Consider the following 17459-nt stretch of genomic DNA (forward strand, 5'->3'; position numbering starts at 1 on the left):
ATAAGAATCAAATGGAAATTCTATAGTTGAAGAGTATAATACCTGGAATAAACATTTCACTGAAAGGATTACAAAACAGATTAGAGATGGCAGAAGAAGGAGGCAGTGAACTCAAAGATAAGTCAATTAAAATTATCCAGTTTCAGAAACAAAAAGAATGAAGAAAAATGGACAGGGTTCAGGGACCAATGTGATACCACCAAATGTACCAACTAAACTCCAACTTTGGCCACCTTATGTGAAGAGATGACTTATTGGGAAAGACCCTGACGCTGGGAAAGACTGAAGGCAGGAGACAGGGATGACAGAGGATGAGATGGTTGGGTGGCATCACCAACTGGATGGACATGAGTTTGAGCAAGCTCCGGGAGTTGGTGATGGACAGGGAAGCCTGGCATGCTGCAGTCCATGGGGTCGCAGAGTCGGACACGACTGAGCGACTGAACTGAACCAACACATGCATAATAGGAGTCCTAGAAAGAGAGAGGAGAGAAAGGGACACAAAAAATACTTAAAGATATAATGGCCAAAAATGTACCAAATTTATATAAACATTCAAGACATTCAATGAATCCAAATAGGATAAAGTCAAAGAGATATACACATCATAGAATAGTTGAAAGACAAAGAGGAAATCCTGAAAGCAGAACGTAAGGGACAAAATTTAGATACATCCCTGTAGGTTGCCTACAAATGTATCTGAGGTAAACAATGTGGCCCCAGAGTCTTAGTCCTGTCTAACCTCTTTGTAGATGGATGAGCTGAGTTATACATTTGATAAAACTAACAGGAGATGACTAACAGGAGACGGTTTTCATCCAACTGCAATCTTTGAGAATGACAATCAACCAAATTATTCTATACTTAGTCTGTTAGTCTCCTGCACTAATCTCAAAGTGGGAATAGACTGAAAGAGGAAATGAATCTTCTTTTGCAGAAAGAAAAAAAGCATCAGCAACTGATGGCTGGTTATGGCTTTTATATGGGAATGTTCTTTTGGGTGGGCTTCCTAGGTGGTACAGTGGTAAAGAATCTGCCTGCCAATGCAAGAGACACAGAGACGTGGGTTTAGTCCCTGGGTCAGGAAGATCCCCTGGAGAAGGAAATGTCAACCCACTGCAGTATTCTTGCCAGGAAAATTCCATGGACAGAGGAGCCTGGCGGGCCACAGTCCATGGAGTTGCAAACAGTTGGACGCAACACAGTACGTTCTTTTAGGTACCTGAATAAAAAAGGCTTAACTTCCCTACAGTGGCTGATTAAATAAGAGTTTCTTTAGTGTTATGAGTTAACCATCATTTTTTTTTGATAGCTTATCAAAAGAAAATACTCTGACATAGTGATATTACAATCTAAAGAAACTTAAGGAAAATACTGTAATTCCTGATAGTAGGCCTGTAAGTATAAATTTGACTATGTTTCCATCTTTTCTCCCCCCATGTTAACGTAAATCAAAGTAGCACTATGATAATCATATTTTTCTCTTAAGATTAGAAATTAGAATAAATATAAGGTTACCGATTTATTTTCCTTCTATAAAGCTCACTGTTGTATTGACCCTCTTCAAACACTGCAACTGTTTTTTATACTTAGTATGTTCATACTGAAGTACAACAAATCACTCTGGAAATATAATAAAAGGATAGTAATAGGATTCATGCTCAAAGACAAATCACTTTTTTTAAGGGTACTATATCATAAAATTTTCAAACTAGAGAGTAACTGAATCATTTTTGCCCTTGTTCCTCAGCTAAAGAAGCCAAGAAAGAAAATGTGGGGATAAAATATCTTACTCAATATGATAAAAATGAAACAATTTAAAAAAACCAAATATAAATTAATGAAATAAAATATTAAGACTAACTCCTTTGTTGTTCACCAAAAACTATCACAACATTGTTAATTGGCCACACCCCAATACAAAGTTTTTTTAAAAAAAAATATTGGACTGGTTCAAATGAATTCTTTTTAACGACTGAGTAATATTCCATGGTGTATATGTATGAAACTGGAGCCCCTTATACAGAGTGAAGTAAGCCAGAAAGATAAAGAACATTACAGCATACTAACACATATATATGGAATTTAGAAAGATGGTAACGATAACCCTATATGCAAAACAGAAAAAGAGACACAGAAATACAGAACAGACTTTTTGAACTCTGTGGGAGAATGTGAGGGTGGGATATTTCAAAAGAACAGCATGTATATTATCTATGGTGAAACAGATCACCAGCCCAGGTGGGATGCATGAGACAAGTGCTCGGGCCTGGTGCACTGGGAAGACCCAGAGGAATTGGGTGGAGAGGGAGGTGGGAGGGGGGATCGGGATGGGGAATACGTGTAAATCTATGGCTGATTCATATCAATGTATGACAAAACCCACTGAAATGTTGTGAAGTAATTAGCCTCCAACTAATAAAAATAAATAAATAAATAAATAAACTTATTCTACAGAGGAAAAAATAAATAAATAAATAATTTAGCAATAAAAGCATAGTGTGAAATTTTCCCTTTAAATTCCATGCTAAATGGATTTTTTAAATAAAAAAAATTTTAAAGGAAAAAAAAAATATTGGACTAATGCCCATGGAAGAGAAAAGCTATAACTGAGTGGCCTCTAGTCTTCATGATCGTCATAGATGGAGAACTATTCCATTGTCCAGATGCCTCAGGACTAACCTGTGATGATAAGACATTCATTGTGATCCAGCACCTCAGTGAAGAGCCGTGAAACAATCAACTCAGGGTTGATTAAAAAGCGGATTTCTTCTTGTACAAGTCCTGCACTGGTTACACCACCTCCAACAAAACGGTTTGCAAAATCCACCTATTTGGGAAAATGTGACATGTTAAATGCTAATTTAAAATACCTACATTTATGATTAAGAAGTACTCCCTCTAAGCTCTGACCTTCCTTTCTTTCCCCATAAAATCAATCCCCAAATTATCAATCTTCCCAGGGATACTGGATTGTGGTTGACTGCACTCTTTCCACTTCACTGCAGTTAGCATTTCTGAATATTTCTTTGGATTCCAAAACCTTAGAATGAACTTAGAATATAGAGCTTTTAGGCAAAAGCCTCATTGTAATCTATGGGCTCTTGTTTAGAAACCTTACTTGTGCTCCGAGGGCTACAAATCAAGGGAGGTTTTATCTGGAAAGGTTTTAAGGTCATTTCTCCACCATTCACTACTCAATTTCCGTTTATGTACTTCATATGACATTAATATAATTATACAAATATATCTCACCTTATTGTGCTTTGCTTTATAGCACTTCACAGATATTGCAATTTTTTTTTTTTAAACAAACTGAATGTTTATATCAACGCTGCACCAAGCAAGGCTCTTGGTGCCATTTATCTAACAGCATTTGCTCACTTTGTGTCATATTCTGGTAATCCCTGCAACATTTCAAACCCTCAACGAGCAAAAAGATTATGACTTGCTGAAGACTCAGATGATGGTTGGAACTTTTTTTAGCAAGAAAGTACTTTTTAATTAAGGCATGTACATTTCCTTAGACATCAATGCTATTGGACACTTAAAAGACCACAGTATAGTGTAAACATAACTTTTATAAACAGTGGGAAACAAAAACTTCATGTGACTTGCTTAACCGTGATAGTCTAGAACTGAACCCATGATATCTTCAAGGTACATAGCCTATACCTGTTTTATATAACATGGCAATCAAACACTTGTCTTAAGGATTTGAAAAGTTTATGAAGTAACCTTTTCTGAGTAATTTCTTTTTTGTTTTTTTTTTTAAATTAATTTATTTTTAAATTGAAGATAGCTGCTTTACAGAATTATATTGGTTTCTGCCAAACCTCAACATGAATCAGCCATAGGTATACCTATGTCCCCTCCCTCTTGAATCACCCTCTCACCTCCCTCCCCATCCCATCCCTCTAGGCTACAGAGCCCGGGTTTGAATTTCCTGAGCCATACAGCAAATTCCCATTGGCTATCTATTTTACATATGGTAATATAAGTTTCCATGTTACTTTCTCCATACATCCCACCCTCTCCTTTCGGCCCACCCTCCACCTGTGTCCATAACTGTTCTCTATGTCTGCGTCTCCATTGGTGCCCTGCAAATAATTTCATCAGGACCATCTTTCTAAATTCCATATATATGTGTTAGTGTATGATATTTGTTTTTCTTTTTCTGACTTACTTCACCCTGTATAATAGGCTCTGTATAATAGGATGAATCTATTTATTATACTCTATTATACAGAGTATAATAACTTTTTAAGGGATAAAGATTTTTTCCTTCTAAATTCAATCACAAGCCCCAAACTGCATAAATATTACAAACTTTTTGTTTTAATACACCTAAGGGGGAAAAAATGAAGATTAAAAAAAAATCTAGTTTAACAAGAAATTAATACTTGAAATTTAGTTTAAAATTACATGTAAGTTTTCTATGGAGCACTATGTTGGGATCCCCAAGTTCCTACTAACAAAGGTGGGTGGGTTAGACAATCCTCAAGAGAAAGTGAACTCTAGAAGATAGTGAAGTACAGGGAAGCCTGGCTTGCTGCAGTCCATGGCGTTGCAAAGAGTTGGATATGACTTAGCAACTGAACAACAATAAGAGAAAGCAAACTCAGCTTGCCAGGATTATTTGTCTTAAACTTACTATGTCCTCAACAGTATGCCAAGCTCTACGGGGCAACACATAAGAAACAGTTTCTAACCCTGTCTTATTCTATTTGAGGAGTTCTGTATGCAGGTCAAGAAGCAACATTTAGAGCTGGACATGGAACAACAGACTGGTTCCAAATCAGGAAAGGAGTATGTCAAGGCTGTATATTATCACCCTGCTTATTTAACTTATATGCAGAGTACATCATGAGAAATGCTGGACTGGATGAAGCACAAGCGGGAATCAAGATTGCCGGGAGAAATATCAATAACCTCAGACACGCAGATGACACTACCCTTATGGCAGAAAGCAAAGAGGAACCAAAGAGTGTCTTGATGAAAGTGAAAGAGGAGAGTGAAAAAGTTGACTTAAAACTCAACAATCAGAAAACTAAGATCATGGCATCTGGTCCCATCACTTCATGGCAAATAGATGGGGAAACAGTGGAAAGAGCGACAGACTTTATTTTTTTGGGGCTCCAAAATCACTGCAGATGGTGACTGCAGCCATGAAATTAAAAGACGCTTGCTCCCTGGAAGAAAAGCTATGACAAACCCAGACAGCATATTAAAAAGCAGAGACATTACTTTACTGACAAAGGTCCATCTAGTCAAAGCTATGGTTTTTCCAGTAGTCATGTATGGATGTGAGAGTTGGATTATAAAGAAAGCTGAGCACCGAAGAATTGGTGCTTCTGAACTGGTGTTGGAGAAGACTCTTGAAAGTCCCTTGGACAGCAAGGAGATCCAACCAGTCAATCTTAAAGGAAATCAGTCCTGAATATTCATTGGAAGGACTGATGCTGAAGCTGAAACTCCAGTACTCTGGCCACCTGATGCAAAGAACTGACTCATTGGAAAAGACCCTGATGCTGGGAAAGATTGAAGGTGGGAGAAGGGGATGACAGAGGATGAGATGGTTGGATGGCATCATCGACGCAATGGACATGAGTTTGAGTGAACTCCAGGAGTTGGTGTTGGACAGGGAAAACTGGCATGCTGCAGTCCATGGGGTCGCAAATAGACACGACTGAGCAACTGAACTGAACTGAGATTACACAGACACACCGAACTTGTGTACATACATAGTCATATACAATTAAAAACCCAGAATTTAGTAAGTAATGTAACAGAGACTTCTACACTGTATAGGAAGAACTCACTCCTGGGTCTCTTTTTTATTCTCATGCTACTACCACACTCATGACACTTCTGACACCAGATGCATGGATTTTCCGCAATTCTGCAACAACCAGCTGGATGTCCTATAATCCAATTCAGTTCTGACACTCTCTACCAGGAGTCAGTGAACGATCGCACAGGCTAAGGATTCAGTCATACAAGACTGCCCTAGTTCAGATGCCAACTTCAAGCCCCAGACTGACACCTGTACTTCTAGTTGACCAGCTATAAATCAGAGTTTCCATTATCCGCTTCCAAGGTTTGATGACTTGCTAGAATAGCTCACAGAATTCAGGGTAACACTTTCACTTACTGATTTATTGAAAAGGATATAGTAAAGGATACAGATGAACAGGGCTTCCATGGTAGCTCAGATGGTAAAGAATCCACCTGCAATGTGGGAGACCAGGGTTTGATCCCTGGGTGGGGAAGATCCCCTGGAGGGGGGCAGAGCAACCCACTCCAGTATTCTTGCCTGGAGAATCCCCATGGACAGAGGACTCTGGCGGGCTACAGTCCATGGGGTCGCAAAGAGTCAGACACGACTGAGCGACTAAGCACACACACACAGAGGAACAGCCGGGTGTAGATACAAGGGCAAGGTACACGGGAAGGGGCATAGAGATCCCACACCCTTTCCAGGCAAGTCATCTCCCAGTACCTCCACACATTCACCAACCCCAAAGCTCTCCAAATCCTGTACTTCGGAAACTTTTATGGAAGCTTCAACACATTCGCATGACTGATCATTAACTGAGTCTCCAGTTCCTCTCGCTTTCCCAGAGGATGGGAGGTGGGGCAGAAAGTCCCAAACTTATAATCATGGCTTAGTCTTTCTGGTGCCCAATCCCCATGCTGCAGGTATCCAGGAGCCCACTAAGAAGTGTGTTATTAGAACAAAAGACATACTGGGAAATTTCAAGGGATTCAGGCACTCTTAGTTAGGAACTGGGGTCAGAGACCAAATATTAGAACAAAAGGTATTCCCAGTGCCCTCACCACTCAAGAGATTACAGGGTTTTAGGCTGAAGGAATTGCTGCACAAGGACTGGGAAAAACCACAGGCAAAGAGTGGCATGAAGACAGTGGTAAGCAGATTCCTCATGCCTATCTGCAGAGTACAGTATGTGGAGAGTCTAATGAGTTGGTCTGGGGGCCAAGAAATTTATACTTAATTCTGAAGATTCTGGGAAAGATTCTAAGAAAAATAACAACTGTATCTGTGTTTTAGGAAGATAATTTAGACTAGAGTTTAAGGAATGAACTGGAAAAGTAAAAGCAGAAAGACTGGTTAGGTAAATACTGAATAGTTTAAACAAGCACTCTTAGGGCCCTTAACAGGTCAGTGGAGCGGGGGTTGGGGTAGGGTGGGGAATGAGACCCAGCAAAGACAAAATAGACAGCTCTTGAAAACTGAGAGATTGGCTAAGTATCATGGTACTCAGAATAGAAATGAGAAACAAAGAAGGTCTGAGATCAGCTAAACTTAATTGTTACTGGAACAAGATACATAACTAAATTTAAAAGATAAGCTCTATTCAATCTATATCGCACTTGAAAATGATAAATGAAATACAGTTAATGTGCATGCTATTGTTCATTCTTTGAATAAAAGGCCAACATTTATTACTTAAAAGGGATGCACAGAAACAAATACACTAAACTCAGTACGCCTCTGAAAGCAGGAGTCTTTTAGAAAATCAAAGTTACTACTACTTTAAAAAGTTCTTAATAAACGGCTCTCTATAACAGGTGAGAAACCTGTTCCAGTACATGAAAACAAGCATATGAGTGCTTCTTTATTTTTAGCCTTTTTCCAACTCACTTTACTTTAGAGCTACTTGTTCAGCTTACTTAGTTTCTGAATTATAACTTGATGAAAAGAGAGAAATGATAACACTCCTTAGAGAGGTTTTGTTGTTGTTGCCATTCAGCATAATGTAATTTATACGCTACACCAGGAGCTTTGGAGCACTGCAATACAATATTCCCTGATCTCCTGGGGATACATGGCATGGGTAGGGAGAAAAATAAATAGAAACCTTTATGGTAATCTTTTAATCGCCAAGGTTTCACATTTCATCTATAATACATTCCAAGGAAGTGGGGAGAATCTCAACCTTCAATGTTGTTGAATAATTCCTTGCTGAATTGTACTGTAATGAAAAGTCAGCATTCCTGTGGTGCTAACGAGCAGTAGCTTTGTTTATTTCATGTGTATTAAGCCTCCCTCAGTTAATCCAAGATGTTAATGTAGGTAAGAACCTTGTCAAGATGGAAATGTGGGGGGAAAAGCGATAGTCATTCAAAACAAATTTTAGCCCTATTTCAAAATTATTGCTTTATTATATAGAAGAAAAGGGACTTAATACAAATTTTAGAAAAACTTAAGTACAGGACAAAAATTAATTCAGTTATGCTAAGTATTTTAGTCTATAATCTTAATCACTGGAAGAAGGTGATTTAAAACAAAATACAGTTTGCCTCTTTGAAAATTTTAAATACAAATATGTCTAAATAAAAGGTCATTCTAAAAAGAATGCAGGAAAAAATAAAAAATTTTAAAAAAAAATAAAAAATAAAAAGAATGCAGGCACCTACCTAAAGCATATGCATGAAATTTAACTAGTCAAATGCAAATCAGTCAGGTCATTTTATAATAAATATTTTAAAAAATAGTCCACATTCAAACTGTCCATTATTTAATAACTGCATTATTTAACTTCTAAGCCTATGTAAACATAAGGCTCTGAAGAAAAATCAGCTGCTCTCAGTATAAATGAGATGGTGTACAAGCTTCTTTCAAAGAAAATCAGGATTACAATACTCTCATAAATAAGATAAAACACAAAGCACTAACATTTCATCTCTGATCAGTGATTTTTTTTTTTAAAGATCACCATAAAGCAAAAGGAAAGCACATGTTCGGGTTAGGTGTTACAACAATTTAAAAGCTAGATACACAAAATGTTTTACTTGTTAACTCCTTTTTCCAAAAATATATTTTTAAGTAATGGCAGTAACACAGAATAATAAGAATTGAGAGATGGATAAAATTACCTGCTCTAAAACAGGACATCAAGAGTCAGTTAGTGAGACAGCAAGTGTATTTGGCTCACATACCTAAAACTATTACATATGGGAGAGAGGACTTTCTTATCAATCAGTTTTAGATGTCTGCCTCCTAGACCCAAACAAGATTGGTGGCAGAAAAACATCTCAAGCTGGTCATTATTTAGGGCAGAGTGAAAGCCTTTAAAGAAAAAGAACAAAACTGTCTGGTGACAGCCTGTCAAGACTATACCCTGGGAACTTCCTCCACTGTCAATTTACAATCTGTGTCTGAACCAAGAGGCCTGATGTTGTCCAGATCTTGGGATTTTCTGTCAAAGGTTTTTTAAAGAGGCACATGTAAGATACAGAGAACGTATATCGGCAGATAACAGTATTACCAAGGCTGTCAAGATGATCTGTTTGGTGTTTTTCTCCATTCTGCTATTATGCTTGTTTGCATTAAATCAACTTAGAAGAAAATAAACAGCTTTTCAAATTTCCTTCGCTGTCAGAAGCTTGACAAGAGAGTCTCCTCCCGCACCCCCCACCACTGCGATTCACCTACCTGTAGCATGCCTTGACCATTTCCTTCTATGGTACCTTCGTAAGTGACATGTAGTCGAGTCAGGAGTTTTTCACATCTATGGTTTAAAAAGATATTCCCTCATTTATTTTTTTAATGGTAAGTATTTCACTATAGAAAAGTGTGACAATACCGATTAATTAGGAAAGAAAACTGAAACTATCCCAAATCTCAAAAGGCAGAAACAGATGCTTACTCTTCACATTCTGGGACAGTCTCCCCCACTTTTTCTTTTTCAAATGTATAAATACACATATATAAATTAAAATGGGATCATATACTGTTTTGAAAACTGGTTTACCCCTACAAAATGCCAGTTTCTCCCCTTTTATATTTTTTAAAATGTTTTTATACAATTTTTAAAGGTTACTTTCTATTTACAGTTATTACAAAATATTGACTATATTCCCCATGCTGTAACATCCTTGAGCGTATCTAACGCCCAACAGTTTGTATCTTCAACTCCCCACCCTAACCCTGCCATCACTGGTAACCACTAGTTTATTCTCTGTATCTGTGAGTCAGCTTCTTTTTTGTTATATCCAGGAGTTTATTGTATTTTTTTAGATTTCACATATAAGTGATATGATACAGTATTTGTCTTTCTCATCTGACTTATTTCACTTATTAGCATAATGCCCTCCAAGTCCATCCATGCTGCTTCAAATGGCAAAATTTTGTTCTTTTTTTTTATGACCGAGTAGTATTCCACTGTGGGGGTGTGGGTGTGGTTGTGTGTGTGTGTGTGTGTCATAACTTCTTTATCCATTCATTTCTTGATGGACACTTAGGTAGTTTCCATATCTTGGCAACTGTAAATATACTATGAACATATAGGGTGCATGTATCTTTTTAAATAAGCTTTTGGCTTCTTTTGGATATATACCCAAGAGTGGAATTGCTGGGCCATATAGTAGTTCTATTTTTTAGTTTTTTGAGAAATGACCATACTGTTTTCCATAGTGGCATTACCAGTTTAAGTGTCTCCTCTTTAAAAGTTGAAAAATTTCTCAAAGTGTTTTTAAAAATTAAGATCTAAGAAATGTTATTATTATGCTAGAGCTGGCAACCTAAGGAAAAATATAGAAAAAACTGACCAAAAAAATTATATACAATGCTCAGAGGGGCTCTATTTTCACTAGTTTGGAAACCGTGTGTATATGTGTAGGAGGGTGTCTTAATGACATGCTACAGAACTCCTACAGAAATCCTGATCTATGGTATTTTTATATAAATGAAACTGATAGTAAGTGTAGTATCTGTAAGTCACAATTATTTTCTTTCCTTTTCATAAACCATGGTCACTAAGGTGTATATGGGGTTCAGATAAACTACCCCCAAATTTGGCATCCTGGCATATTGAATATTTTAAGCTGAAGAAGTTTGATAAAATGGCAGAAGCAGAAAGGTCACTCTGACTTCCTCCCCCTCTCATCCTTCTTGCCTGAAACAAGCCATAAAACTCACGTGAGGGACACTACCTATGCCTAGAAGAAAGGAGCATTCTTATCTCTGAAGACAAAGAAATGCCAAGAAGAATTCTAATGATCAGAACTTGCTGTTTCCTGCAGTCTACTATAATCACCCCATGCTCTTCTACACATCGTATTCCTGCATGACTGTCTATTTTTCACCAAACCTAGCATAAAAGTACATAGATCTGTTTCTTTGTGTCTTCATTTCCTCATAAAGGTTCCTGTGTCACATAGAACTAATACTAAAAATTCTTTTTTATTAATAGCAGTTGATGATGACATTTTTTCTTAATTTTTTTTCTCCTGATTATTAACTGAATAAAAATAAATAAACCATAATAGAATGCAACAGAATGTAACAGATATAAACCCCTAACTTACATAGCATGGCATAAACTTGTTGGAGGGGACTTGCATATTTTTAGAACAATTACATTAAACAACAACAACAAAACAATAAAACAATTCAGCTGGGAAGCTCTATTTATTTATTGGGATTTACTTTCATCATGGTATCAATGAATCCAAATATATTTCTAGTAAGGCTCCAATCCAGGTCATTTAGTGTAGTTCTAAAAGCTTCATTTGTACTCATTTAATCTTCACAACATACCTATTACTATCTCCCTTTTACAGAGGAGGAAACAAAGTACAATAAGCATTTAAGTAACCTAATACTAGTAAATCAAGCAACAAAGATCTGAATCCAGAAAGCCTAAGGTAAACTATACTTTTAGAAAAATTACTTACCAAATCTCTTGGAGAAAGTTAGTACCCTAAGTTTCATTCTTTTTAGTTTCCTTTGCGGGGTGGGGGGGATCCTACTTTCCTAGCTATTTTATTCCAAGGGAGATCATCTGTGAGGATATATGGAAAAGATAAAGCAGCATGATCCAGAAATCTCATCTGTTGTCAACTATTCTCTGTGACTGTAGTTGTCACTTCTCAATAAAATTACAAAGTTACTAGAAACTAGTTTTTTTTTTTTAATAAGCATCCTTCAACTTCCTAATAGGTTTCCCCTTCCGGCCCCAGCAAATTCTTCGCACCACTGCCCCAGCAATTAAATATTATTCTGGTTCTCTGTGATTACTAAGATATTTACTGATAATCACAGGGTTAACTATAATGCCAGAAATTTGGAACTCAGAAAAGCCTCCAGCTTCCTGGCACTCATTTAGCCCTGTACTCTTGGGAAAACTAACAGTCCTCATCTCTTCTTCATCCTCTCTTCAAGTGAACGCGTGTTTCTGGTTCTGTGGAATCTTGGAGATGGATTTTAATTACATTCTCCAATTCATTCATGAAACAACGAAAACAAGAGATCAATGGAATAAAAAAAAAAAGTTTGAAAAGTATCAAGTTAAATTCTGCCTATCTAGGGCAAGGGGAATATCTTGATCTTACTTAAGGGGCAGAATTATCTTATGGACACAGCAACCTCACCAATCTATTTTGACCTATCCCTTCTCTCCCAGATGGTATACAAATAGGTGCCCTTTCACATTAGTGGCCAAACAAATGCCAGATGCAGAGGAGAGATTCTGAGCTAAATTAAAAATAATTCCTCTGAAAGATCTATAAAATCCACACCAAAGCAACATGAATAAAACATGTATTCCTATTAGAGACTAATAAAAGAGCTAAGAACACAGCAGATTGTTACTTTTAGTTCTAGACACCATATTTTAAAAAGGACTAATTGCTTAGGGTATGTTAAGAGCAGAATGTAAAGGGTTTACAATCCATATTACATGTGAAATGAGTAGTTAACATGTACTTATGTGCATTGTTAGAGGTGGGGGGTGGATCAAGAAAACATTAAGATACATGAAGGAGGGTCAAATGTTAAAGAAAATTAGATTTATTGTAGCTCCAGATAGAAGAACCAGGAATGGGATTTGGCATGGTAGGGAGATTAATGGAAGACAGACTTCTTCAATGAATTAAAGTATCAGATAATAACACAAGCAGCCCACAATGGGAAGAGTGCTGTCCAACAGTGGATTTCCCATCACCAGGGCTGTCTAGTCTCCGCCTGTCATAGGTATTAGAGTTGACTGTTTTTAGTAGGCAGCTGGATCAGATGACTTTCTGGGTCCCTTTCACCTCTAATATGCTATGATTCCAAAATGCTGTACATGGCTCTTCCTTTCTGACTCAATTTTGTTCCTGTTTTTGTCTTTCTTTTGGTTGCTTAATCTTTTATCCACTTCCCTCTGCTATAATAATATCATCTCAGCAATGCAGTCAGCCTCCTAAAGTAAGTTTGTTTTTCTTTCACCTCACAAATAAACATCTTTGATGGATGGAAACACAGGAAAGTCATCTAAGCATATACCTTCTCAACTTAATTCCTTGAACAATAACTAATTCCCTTTCATCGTTAATTCTAAACAAAACAATCACAAACTACAATAAAGATCATTAGAAAGTGAAAATGAAGAGGCACTGGTTAACATGAATGCACATCCAAAATATGCCTTTAGTACATCAGATCATGTCCTCACATGCACTGAAAAAAGTAGAGCCATTCTGCTTTAAGTGCTCTGGGGATTTGTTCCAGGTTAGAACTATTTCAGGGCACTAAGGAACTTACAAATCTGAACAAACTCACATTGGTTACTATTATCCTTAGCATATGCAGGTTAATAATAAGGAAAAAATCCTAGGAAATTGGAAACTTCCACAAAATTACCAATTCTCTGATGGTAAATTCTTTGGACGGTAAAGGATCTGCCTGTAATGCAGGAGACTCGGGTTCACTTCCTGGGTCAAGGAAGATCCCCTGGAGAAGGGAATAGCTACTCACTTCAGTATTCTTGCCTAGAGAATTCCATGGACAGAGGAGCCTGGTGGGCTACAGTCCATGGGGTTGCAAAGAGTCAGACATGACTGAGCAACTAACACACAAACACACGTGGACAGTCAAACTCCAAAATTCTTTGTCACTCAGACAAATTCTAAATAATTACAATTTACACTTTAGTTTAATTTTAAAAATGCACTAATCTTGTCCTCCAGAAAGAAAAGCCATAAAATACAAACACTAACCATATAACCGAGGGTAAGGAGGAATATTAAATATTGGTGTTTAATATTAGTGTCTTCTCACAGAAAACTCCTAAATTCTAAATAGGACTTTGTTTCAGAAGACAAAACTAAGGCAAAAGAGTAGACATGAAAGAGTTGCAGACTGATTCAAAAGGCATGACCTTTCTAACAATGAGAACTATCAATCAAACATTTTAGGAAGAAACTCCCTGGTCCTAGGGCAATCAAGAGACTGGAAGACTATCTTTTCAGGGGCTATAAAATTGAATCCTCTCCTGGTGAAAGAGTCCTAATTCTAAGATTACAGAGATTTACATTATTATTACCTTTCCCACTCTGGAAAATCTTCAAGACTCTGTCTTGTAAATGTCACCAACCCAGTGGGTTCTACAAAAGCAATAAAAGAGAAACACATCCAAAATAAGTTTTGAGTTTGAAAAGATTATATATTTAGTAAAAGAATGGGTCTAACAAAGGCTATAAAACTAGTCAGGAAATACTAAGCCTAGTGTTGGAATACAATAGAAGGTTGATTTAAAATAATATCCTTACAGTAGGAATTCTTTCTACAAAATTGTAAGCCCTCCCTAAAGACTTCCCTGGTGGCTCAGACGGTAAAGCGTCTGCCTACAATGCAGAAGACCTGGGTTTGATCCCTAAGATCCCCTGGAGAAGGAAATAGCAATCCACTCCAGTACTCTTGCCTGGAAAATTCCATGGAAGGAGGAGTCTGGTAGGCTGTCCTACCATGGTAGGCAAAGAGTCCGACACGACTGAGCGACTTCACTCACTCACTTCACTCAGGGCACAAAACTACACAGATAACAGCACAACAGTAGGATGTGAGTGCTGGTACTTTGTGGTTAAGTTTTTCAAACTGAATATACTTAAAAAAAAACAAAAAACCCTGTGGGGGGTGGGGGTGGGGGGCAGACGCATATTGGATATAGTTTATACAACAAAGACAAACTGAATTTTAATCTGTAGCATCCTTTTAAAAGAAAAGTCTTAACCCTAAACCTATTGACTGGTGAATGTCAGTACCTTTATGTGTTTTATAATAAATATGTCTAAGATTAAAAAAAATTGTTGGCATGTACTTTGAGGTGACACAGCTAAATTCAGGGCTTAGATGATATGCAGTTGCTCTATTTATAAGGCATCTTAGCCAGAAGGAAGAATTACTGTATTCTAAGAGGTTACAGAAGAATGATGACATAGTTTTCAAGGAGCAATAGATATGAGAGGATCAAAATGCAGTAAATTCTAGAGGATAAGATCCTTTTTTGTTAGGTTTACTTTTTTTTTTAACTAGTGGCAAAAGCAACAAATAAATCAGCTGGCCAGAAGTAATTTGTTTGATTCAAATCAAAGAACAAACTAAGAAGGCCAGGCCATTTCTGTTTAAAAAAAGAATGCTCTTAAGCAGAGAGAGATATGTCAGGAACTATTAGCGATAATGGTGGTGGAGTCCCAGTGAAAGGCCGGCAATCATTTCATTCCTTTGGATGAGTCCACATTTCTTTGCTCTCAGTCACAATCAGCAACAACTCAAAAATCATATGGGGTAGTTACAGTAGAAAACAGAATTTGGTTAACATGAGTTACAAAATATTCTTTAGATGTCTAACTTCCTTTAAGACAAATGGCTAGCATGTTTAAAATTCATAAGTCAAATAATTCAAATACTAGAGAAGCGATTCTATTAATAGGAGACTAAAGTCTATATCATCATTCAGTAATTTAGCAGAAAAATAAGAACATTAAATGGCCCTCATATATACTAGGAGAGACCAAGAAAATTTTAAAAAATGAACATTTCTGGCAAAGCAAGAGAAAAGGCAGAAAAATATGACTCTTTGCTGCTGCTGCTAAGTCACTTCAGTTGTGTCCGACTCCGTGCAACCCTACAGACGTCAGCCCACCAGGCTCCCCCGTCCCTCGGATTCTCCAGGCAAGAACACTGGAGTGGGTTGCCATTTCCTTCTCCAATGCGTGAAAGTGAAAAGTGAAGAGTACTGGAGATATGACTCTTTAGATATATAGTAATAACCGCCCGAAAAAACCCCTTGAGAACATGCCTATTACCTTTCTTTCATAAAAAGGCAGCTTTTATACCAGAATAGGTCATTTTGGTTAATCAGATATTTCTCTTAATAAACTCACAGTATATACTGCATTTGAGTCATCACTTTTTATAAATACTCCATTTATAAGATAGTTTTATCTAAAATTATATTGAAAATAATTCAGAAAGCTGTTTAAAATTATTCAGTCTCAAGAGCCTCACTATAATTATATAGACTGACAACCCTGATAAGTTGGTCTTGATGGAATTGTATTTTATCAATTCTAATAAGCATATTTTCATATATTAAGTTTCTGAAACTATGAATATACCTCATATAGTCAAAGGTATCTAGCCATTGCTACTGGTCTGTATCAAAGCTGAACTTTTCCAAAGAAGATGAACATCTGCTTCTGCCATCTTCTGGGAACACCACCAACTTGAGATTAGTCTGAATTAAACCTTCTGTTGTCAGCTTCTATGGATCACCCTGGTAATAAGACTTCAGGTCCTAGACTTAAAGCTCATGGTTCATATTCTCAGGGAAGATTTTTTGGTGCCCTCTCTACCTAAGCTGACACCTGCAGTTTCTTTGTTGTCACCTTTCTGCATGGCAAAGTTAATTTCTCACCTATTCTTAGGCTAAAGGTACAGATCTCTGGTGTCCCAGCTTTGTAAGAGATCACCTACAACTTATTCATCCTGAGTATTTTTTCATTCTTAATGGTATATAATATAATGAAACTTCTTGTCATAGATCATGTCCTAGAGTTGATGAAATATGGTACTTTAAATAGGTTTCTACAGTTTCTATGCAGTAGAACTCCAGAATTTTATATATAAAGTAATTATTAAATTGCAAACCTCTCTTTTATTCTATCTAGTATTTCCTTAAGTCTGTAGCTTTATATCCTAAAAACCTATAGCATATCATACTATATTTCTACAAAGAACCAAATTACTGTGTACAGTGAAAAAGTCAGAAAATAAAATGTCTAATTATCATTTATTTTTTCAGTCTTATTCCCAATACTTATGATGATTTATAAAGTTCTAGCTGAAAAAATAAAATTTTAGCTTTTTCCCTCCAAACACTTAAAATCCTAAAATTTGGAAAGGCAAGTTGGCTTTTAGAGCAGACATGCATGATTTGACTTCAGGGACAGAAAAATAAACTTCAAATTATTAAGATATAGTAATGGTATTCATTCTGTTTAGATTTAGGATAGCAAAAAATATACTTATTTTTCTAACAACTTAGTATAAATTTTAACTCAGTTTTATGTCTCATAAGCCTTAGTGAACTTTCACTTTCTTTCCTTACTATTTCATTCAGTACAGGGCACAAAACTAAAAATGATAAGCTAAGAAATAAATAGCCCAC

The 17459-nt window shown here is 36.7% G+C and overlaps 1 protein-coding gene across 1 annotated transcript in view; it reads right to left on the reverse strand.

Moving 5' to 3' along the window:
- PARG (poly(ADP-ribose) glycohydrolase) overlaps nucleotides 1-17459 on the reverse strand; it is a 117793-nt gene that overhangs the window by 35046 nt on the left and 65288 nt on the right. Inside the window, exons 11-13 of the mRNA XM_061162015.1 lie at nucleotides 14334-14394; nucleotides 9461-9536; nucleotides 2683-2830 (exon numbers count right to left, since the gene is read on the reverse strand). Of these exons, the coding sequence (XP_061017998.1) occupies nucleotides 2683-2830; nucleotides 9461-9536; nucleotides 14334-14394 (285 nt within the window). The remainder of the gene's footprint in view (nucleotides 1-2682; nucleotides 2831-9460; nucleotides 9537-14333; nucleotides 14395-17459) is intronic.

The sequence above is a fragment of the Dama dama genome, chromosome 15, assembly GCF_033118175.1.
Source record: "Dama dama isolate Ldn47 chromosome 15, ASM3311817v1, whole genome shotgun sequence".
Taxonomy (NCBI): Eukaryota; Metazoa; Chordata; class Mammalia; order Artiodactyla; family Cervidae; genus Dama; species Dama dama.